The sequence below is a fragment of the Lolium perenne genome, chromosome 2 (genome assembly GCF_019359855.2).
Source record: "Lolium perenne isolate Kyuss_39 chromosome 2, Kyuss_2.0, whole genome shotgun sequence".
Taxonomy (NCBI): Eukaryota; Viridiplantae; Streptophyta; class Magnoliopsida; order Poales; family Poaceae; genus Lolium; species Lolium perenne.
The window spans coordinates 19,029,040-19,037,446 of NC_067245.2; the positions used below are offsets into that span (position 1 = coordinate 19,029,040).

Here is an 8,407-nt window from a genome sequence, read left to right on the forward strand (position 1 = left end):
CGCTCCTGGCCGCTCGGTGTCCCCGCTTCAACAATAACCGCATACAATCTCCGCACAAAAGCCTCGGGCTATAAAAATGGGCCAACAAAAACCGGGCACAACAGAAACAAAAGGCCCAACATGTGACTAATTCCAACTGACTACACGGTTATTTCATGTCAGAACCCTACGAGACTTTGTGAAACCAATGCACCTTTAGTCAACAATATATAGGGCATATTTCATTTTGAACAAAAATAAGAGGTCTATTTTTTACAGACTATTTGTTTTGGGTTCACAAGTCTACCAATATGTGAATATTTTTTACTCATTTTTTACCCTAGATCTTAACCAAGCTACGTCTTTTGAACTAATAAACTAGAAAATGCAAGAAAGTTAAGACACCTGGCATTAAACATAGGGCCGACAGAGGATTTTCATTCCTTCTAAGTTTCTTACACAAGATTGAACAGCAAAGGGAAGAAAAAAAAACTAAATCGGCGGCCTCTACATCTTGCTTGTCCCTCCAAGACATGCCACCCGGCTAATCCTCTTCGTCGGAGGACCACCATTTTCCGCCCTCTTCTTCGACCTTGGACTCCTGGAGCGCCTTGGCGAGCCCCGGTGTATCGGCTGGGTCATCGTGAGCCCGCATCTGGGCCTGGTAACTCAGTTCCACATCTCCCAATATCACGTCCTCATCGTCTTCGGAGGACCACCATTTGTCGTCCTCCACTTCGGCCTTGGACTGCTGGAGCGCCTGGGTGAGGGCCGTTGTGTCGGCGGGGTCGTCGGGAGCCCGAATCTCCGGCGACCACCATTTGTCGAACTCCTGTTCGGCCTTGGACTGCTGGAGCGCCTGGGTGAAGCCCGGTGTGTCGGTGGGGTCGTCGGGAGCCCGAATCTCCGACTGGTAATTGAGATACGCAGTCCACCTCGGCTGCGGCTCGGGCTCCGGATCCGGTTGCGGCTCCGGCTTGGGAACGCGCAGATGAGGTGCAGGGCCGCGAATCGGAATTTGGTCCCGCGGCTCGCTTGTCGCTGGAGGTGGAAGGACGATCCCTTCGTGCCGGCGCGGCGGAAGAGCTGGAGGTGCCCGTGGTTCGCCGTACGGTGGTGGTAGGCGGCGTGGCACGCCGCGAGGAAGAGGGACATAGCCGTGCGCCGCGAGCACGGTGTCCACGTCCTTGCCGGCCCAGAAGGACTGCCGCCCTATTTGATTGTACCTCCCGCCGGCGTACATACCGTACTCGTTGGCTAGCTCGTCGAGGCGCTCCATCTCGAACCGGGGCCTCCACAAGGCGCTGTCCTCCCCCCAGTCTGGGTTCGCCCGATCCCACGGCGTGAGGGCAGCTCGACGGCGGCGGATGTAGCCGCGCAGATCTTCGTCTTTTTCAGGGACCGGCGGGATGGCGTACCCGGCGGCGCTCACCCTCCAACCAGCTGGCAGGTGCCAGTACGGTGGAACGAGCAGCCGCGCCTCGGCCAAGATCGTCGCTTCGTCGGGGTTGAGGCTCTGAGGACGAGGGGCCGCACGGCGGATTTTAGCTCCGCGGGCGCTGCTCCCTCCGGCTTCGTGGTCGTTGAGGCCCATCGCTTGCTACGGCTGCTCGACGGCAGCGGGTTTAGGTTATGGGCTAGCTAGGGTTTGGTGCGGGATGGCCTGATGTGCTCCACTGGATGGGATAAAATGGACTGTCGGTGAACCGAGTGAGTGGTGCTGCGGCCTTGTACGCGTGTTCGCTGTTGACGACCTGTTGACTGGGAGGCCACGCGTGTTCGCTATTATGATGCCACCGAATCAGTTCCCCTCCTGTTTAATGGCTCGCCGGTTGTGAAGTGACATATCTAGTTGGGACGCCGCCACCGGTAAACCACGCGCAGGAGCCACTGGTTATCCACGCGCAGGCGCCACGGTAAATGCGTCGCCTAGGCTGCCGTGCAGCAAATTCGGTCGTCAGTTGCCCCAATGGACGGTCAGTAAATGCTATACATACGGATGTTTTACTTACGAAAACACTTTACGGACTCACGATGGAGCAACACACACGGAAGTCCATGAACAGAAAATAAGTTGAAGATAAAAAATCGATGACACAATGGTTCTTCAAAAACATAACAAAATATTTGGAGTATGAACTAAGTGTTCATATTTCAGAGCCTATCTACTACCATCTTGAATTCACCATCGACGACGCTTCGACCAAAAGCGAAGATGAATATGTCACTAACTCTCATATCGTGCAGTTTCACCAGTTGCTTCCAGTTCGATGTTATCATGGCACCTCCTTTGGCTTTGCCTTTCACCTTTGACTTGTCCATCACCATCTTAACTTTGAGGCGAGCCTTTCCTAAGAATAAGACTTCTACTTCTGATGGCAGTTCAAAATTAGGGATAATGTGGCTCATGGTGAATCTCTTCAAAAAGTACTGCATAAAAGAAATCAAACATATAAACAACAGTTACGGTGTAGAAAATAAATATAAATCTCTTGGTGTGTACTGTAATGTTTACCATTTTTGCTTTACCCTCCTGGACGTGTGATTTTTTTATGGTGCAGACATATATTGGTGCTTTCAGATTAGTTTTCTGAACATTACTTCTCAGATAATCAACTACAGTTCTCAGATAACGAAATTCTCCATCATCCATAGCTACTCGATTTGCATACTCAACAAACACCTCGAACTCATGCTCACACTTTATTCTAGGACCTGCGTAAGTATTAAATAGATCAGGCCCAACAATAGAATCGCATGGAAGACATAAATGGGAGGTAATTTCGGACCTCTTATATTCAGCTTTTTGTGCAACTTAAGAGCAGCACGAACATGACGAACACGAGCAAACGATGCCACCTAGTTCAATATAGAAAAGATGTAACACGTACAAATTTGAGTCCTAAGATGGTTAGGGCATCGATCACCGTCAGAGAAAATAGGGCATCGGGCAATCGGAAGAGACGAGTTTGTACTTGACTAGATTAGATCTGATATTAAATATAGACAACACGAGATGAGTTGCGTATGACTTACATCATCTTCCATTGTAACTTCGCAGACGCCGCTCTTCCCGTCCAGGCTTCGATGAGAGACGATATGAGGTTAGATGAGGCGATTATATAGGTGGAAGTGGGCAAAAGGCGATCATAATCTTGTTACCTTAATTCGTGGGAGGGTCGATATCAACGTGACAAAGTTTGTTTCCCTAAATAATGTCGTTACCTTAATTCGTGGGAGGGTCGATATCAACGTGACAAAGTTTGTTTCCCTAAATAATGTCGTTACCTTAATTAGTGGGGAATGTTGGGATTCGATAGTTTGGAGGCGTAGTCAATTACGGGGATCGGTTATTAATGTTGTCCCCTTAATTAGTACAATCAAAGGTACACATTTTTGAATAATTGCCCGCTAATTCATGTTGTTACCTTAATTAGTATTACTCATGTCGTAAAACTGCTGCAAATAGAAATTAATTTTCACACCTTATGCGCAGAGTAATCAAAGTAGCTCAAACAGATTCTCTTAGCGACGGCGTTTGATAGTCGGAATGAGAGGAGATGGACGGAGAGCAAGGTTATTTCACGGCGTTTTTTCGTGGTTACAATGCATTATAATTTCAGTAAACTTAAAATTTGAACCACTACTGACATTCATGAATAATTTGAAAACAGTATGACATAAACGTCAAATAAAGTTTGCAACAAACATCAAAATGTCTCAGCATGACTTCCAACTTGGACAAATAAGTTAATTGTAAAAATAATGTAATGCCTTTGTTGATTTCAGAGAATATCAACCAGAAGCTTGAGACCACCACCGCGGCTACCACGGAACCAGAACACAAACACGTTTTTAACTCTCATATTAGTCTTCTTCACAACCTCCATCCAGTTTGTTGTTATCATGGCACCTCCTTTGCCTTTTCCATTGACCTGTGACTTGCTCATCACCATCTTAACTGTTGCAATTTTAGTATTCGATGAATAAACTTCTATTTCTGCTGGTAGCTGTGTATGCCTAGCAATGTGGTTTAGTGTGAATCCCCTCGAGAAGTACTGCATATAAGATTACAGTCAATTAGAGAATTCAATCAGCTATGTTAGGAAACTGTGAAAATTTTGGTGTAATCCAGCGCTTACCATTTTTGCTTTATTCTTCACGACGATTGATTTTTTGATCGTGCAGACATACGGTGGCTTTCTTGGCATGTGCTTGTCAACTAGCTGTTTCAATGTAGCAAATTGTGCATCATCCATTCTTACGCGATTGGCATACCTGATGAAACCTTCAAAATCCTCACCCTCCTCACAGTTAGGACCTGCATACAAAATTATATACATAAACCAGAATATTACAATTTCCTTGGAAAACAAGAGTGTCCTAAATTTGTGTACCTCTTACGATATGCTTTTTGTTCTTCCTCACAGCAGCACCGCAACGCCGTGGGCTAACACGTTGTGCCACCTAGCAAAGTGTACAACACATATAACTGATGAGTTCTTGTGTGGAATACTCAAGCGTCCCGGATATAGAGATCTAACTAGTGGCGATTAGTGCAAATCTTTGTGATAAAATAAGGAGGGGACAATCGATTATTTACCCAAACGTTAATCTGCCCTGGATGATCTAACCATAGTTGTAGATTACGCATTAAGGACATGGCGGCCTAAGGACATTATATATACTTGTGTTTATGATCTACCCGAAAGGGGTTTTCGGAGAACTAGAATCTGTTAAGTACGTATAATCTAATAAGTATGAAGCGCCGACTCTATCCAATGAGATTTTGGATGTGTTGATCTGGTCGATTCCCATGGCGGCCTCCCATACCTAATTTGCGATCTATCTCGACGACAAGTCAAATAATATTACGACAGGTGAAAGTCTTGACATACCTGATCCATGGCAAAGGGGTGCCGTCGATGATCAACACTAGTTCTCTCAGATGAACAGGTGAAAGATGTTGCTTGGTCGGCCTCCCAGACGTCGCTGAGATGAAACGGTGTGAAAAGACGACGATGATATAGTTCGTGGGGGTGTGGGTTACCCGTGATGGGTAGTACGTGTTGCCGCAAATTACGCCCTGCACAATTAAAGTTGTTAACTAATATGTTGGGTGGGTGGGCTTGATCGTTTCGTGCCGGAAATTCGTTTCGTGGGCCGGATCATCGTCCAAGCAAGGCAGCCTTTGTTTAATTTTTTTTCTTTTTTATATTTAAGAGGGAAAATATAGGGTTTTAGGCCAAAACATGCACTTTTGGGGCAAATCAAGTGGCTGGGGATGCCAGGGTGAGGCCACACTTGGCACATGGGTGCACCAATGCATGCCCCACACTTCTACCCTTGGAATTTACATGAATAATATGGGGTAGACCATGGTGAGTTGCACCCAGACACCCCAAATATAAGGTTTTAGGCCAAAACATGCACTTTTGGGGCAAATCAAGTGGCTGGGGATGCCAGGGTGAGGCCACACTTGGCACATGGGTGCACCAATGCATGCCCCACACTGCTACCTTTGGAATTTACATGAATAATATGGGGTAGACCATGGTGAGTTGCACCCAGACACCCCAAATATAGGGTTTTAGGCCAAAACATGCACTTTTGGGCAAATCAAGTGGCTGGGGATGCCAGGGTGAGGCCACACTTGGCACATGGGTGCACCAATGCATGCCCCACACTGCCACCCTTGGAATTTACATGAATAATATGGGGTAGACCATGGTGGGTTGCACCCAGACACCCCAAATATAGGGTTTTAGGCCAAAACATGCACTTTTGGGGCAAATCAAGTGGCTGGGGATGCCAGGGTGAGGCCACACTTGGCACATGGGTGCACCAATGCATGCCCACACTGCTACCCTTGGAATTTACATGAATAATATGGGGTAGACCATGGTGGGTTGCACCCAGACACCCCAAATATAGGGTTTTAGGCCAAAACATGCACTTTTGGGGCAAATCAAGTGGCTGGGGATGCCAGGGTGAGGCCACACTTGGCACATGGGTGCACCAATGCATGCCCCACACTTCTACCCTTGGAATTTACATGAATAATATGGGGTAGACCATGGTGAGTTGCACCCAGACACCCCAAATATAGGGTTTTAGGCCAAAACATGCACTTTTGGGGCAAATCAAGTGGCTAGGGATGCCAGGGTGAGGCCACACTTGGCACATGGGTGCACCATTGCATGCCCCACACTGCTACCCTTAGAGTTTACATGAATAATATGGGGTAGACCATGGTGGGTTGCACCCAGACACCCCAAATATAGGGTTTTAGGCCAAAACATGCACTTTTGGGGCAAATCAAGTGGATGGGGATGCCAGGGTGAGGCCACACTTGGGACATGGGTGCACCAATGCATGCCCCACACTTCTACCCTTGGAATTTACATGAATAATATGGGGTAGACCATGGTGAGTTGCACCCAGACACCCCAAATATAGGGTTTTAGGCCAAAACATGCACTTTTGGGGGCAAATCAAGTGGCTGGGGATGCCAGGGTGAGGCCACACTTGGCACATGGGTGCACCAATGCATGCCCCACACTGCCACCCTTGGAATTTACATGAATAATATGGGGTAGACCATGGTGGGTTGCACCCAGACACCCCAAATATAGGGTTTTAGGCCAAAACATGCACTTTTGGGGCAAATCAAGTGGCTGGGGATGCCAGGGTGAGGCCACACTTGGCACATGGGTGCACCAATGCATGCCCCACACTGCTACCCTTGGAATTTACATGAATAATATGGGGTAGACCATGGTGGGTTGCACCCAGACACCCCAAATATAGGGTTTTAGGCCAAAACATGCACTTTTGGGGCAAATCAAGTGGTTGGGGATGCCAGGGTGAGGCCACACTTGGCACATGGGTGCACCAATGCATGCCCCACACTTCTACCCTTGGAATTTACATGAATAATATGGGGTAGACCATGGTGAGTTGCACCCAGACACCCCAAATATAGGGTTTTAGGCCAAAACATGCACTTTTGGGGCAAATCAAGTGGCTGGGGATGGGTGAGGCCACACTTGGCACATGGGTGCACCAATGCATGCCCCACACTGCTACCCTTGGAATTTACATGAATAATATGGGGTAGACCATGTTGAGTTGCACCCAGACACCCCAAATATAGGGTTTTAGGCCAAAACATGCACTTTTGGGGCAAATCAAGTGGCTGGGGATGCCAGGGTGAGGCCACACTTAGCACATGGGTGCACCAATGCATGCCCCACACTGCCACACTTGGAATTTACATGAATAATATGGGGTAGACCATGGTGGGTTGCACCCAGACACCCCAAATATAGGGTTTTAGGCGAAAACATGCACTTTTGGGGCAAATCAAGTGGCTGGGGATGCCAGGGTGAGGCCACACTTGGCACATGGGTGCACCAATGCATGCCCCACACTGCTACCCTTGGAATTTACATGAATAATATGGGGTAGACCATGGTGGGTTGCACCCAGACACCCAAAATATAGGGTTTTAGGCCAAAACATGCACTTTTGGGGCAAATCAAGTGGCTGGGGATGCCAGGGTGAGGCCACACTTGGCACATGGGTGCATCAATGCATGCCCCACACTGCCACCCTTGGAATTTACATGAATAATATGGGGTAGACCATGGTGAGTTGCACCCAGACACCCCAAATATAGGGTTTTAGGCCAAAACATGCACTTTTGGGGCAAATCAAGTGGCTGGGGATGCTAGGGTGAGGCCACACTTGGCACATGGGTGCACCAATGCATGCCCCACACTGCCACCCTTGGAATTTACATGAATAATATGGGGTAGACCATGGTGGGTTGCACCCAGACACCCCAAATATAGGGTTTTAGGCCAAAACATGCACTTTTGGGGCAAATCAAGTGGCTGGGGATGCCAGGGTGAGGCCACACTTGGCACATGGGTGCACCAATGCATGCCCCACACTGCTACCCTTGGAATTTACATGAATAATATGGGGTAGACCATGGTGGGTTGCACCCAGACACCCCAAATATAGGGTTTTAGGCCAAAACATGCACTTTTGGGGCAAATCAAGTGGCTGGGGATGCCAGGGTGAGGCCACACTTGGCACATGGTTTGGATAGCTAACAAGAGATAGTTTTTTCTGTTTATTTTTTTAGCACAAGGATTGTCGTGCACACAATTATTAACTTAATGCATATTTACATCATCTACTAGCAACAAAGTCACAATAAAAATAGAAATAGCTAATAAAACAAAACATTTAGTTGATAGCACACTCCTCCGCTAAAACATGAGAGGTCTGGAAAACAAAACGTCGACCGTCCATCTTAGTGCATCTAACGCTACGGTGCTGAACTGCATCCGTTGGATCGGTCTTCTAGAAGGAATCAACGGGCTATCCGCGAGAGCGACGATTTGGCGACGTGATT

At 47.7% G+C, this 8,407-nt stretch overlaps 1 protein-coding gene across 1 annotated transcript; it reads right to left on the reverse strand.

The window, feature by feature from the left end:
• Nucleotides 1-3,757: 3,757 nt before the first annotated feature.
• LOC127329791 (uncharacterized) lies at nt 3,758-5,181 on the reverse strand. Its single transcript, XM_051356233.2, has 4 exons — nt 4,878-5,181; nt 4,377-4,446; nt 4,122-4,300; nt 3,758-4,037 (listed from the first exon to the last, which is right to left on the reverse strand). The coding sequence occupies exons 1-4, from the start codon at nt 4,884-4,886 to the stop codon at nt 3,765-3,767; spliced, it is 531 nt and encodes a 176-aa protein (XP_051212193.2). The 5' UTR covers nt 4,887-5,181; the 3' UTR covers nt 3,758-3,764.
• Between the last annotated feature and the right edge of the window lie 3,226 nt (nt 5,182-8,407).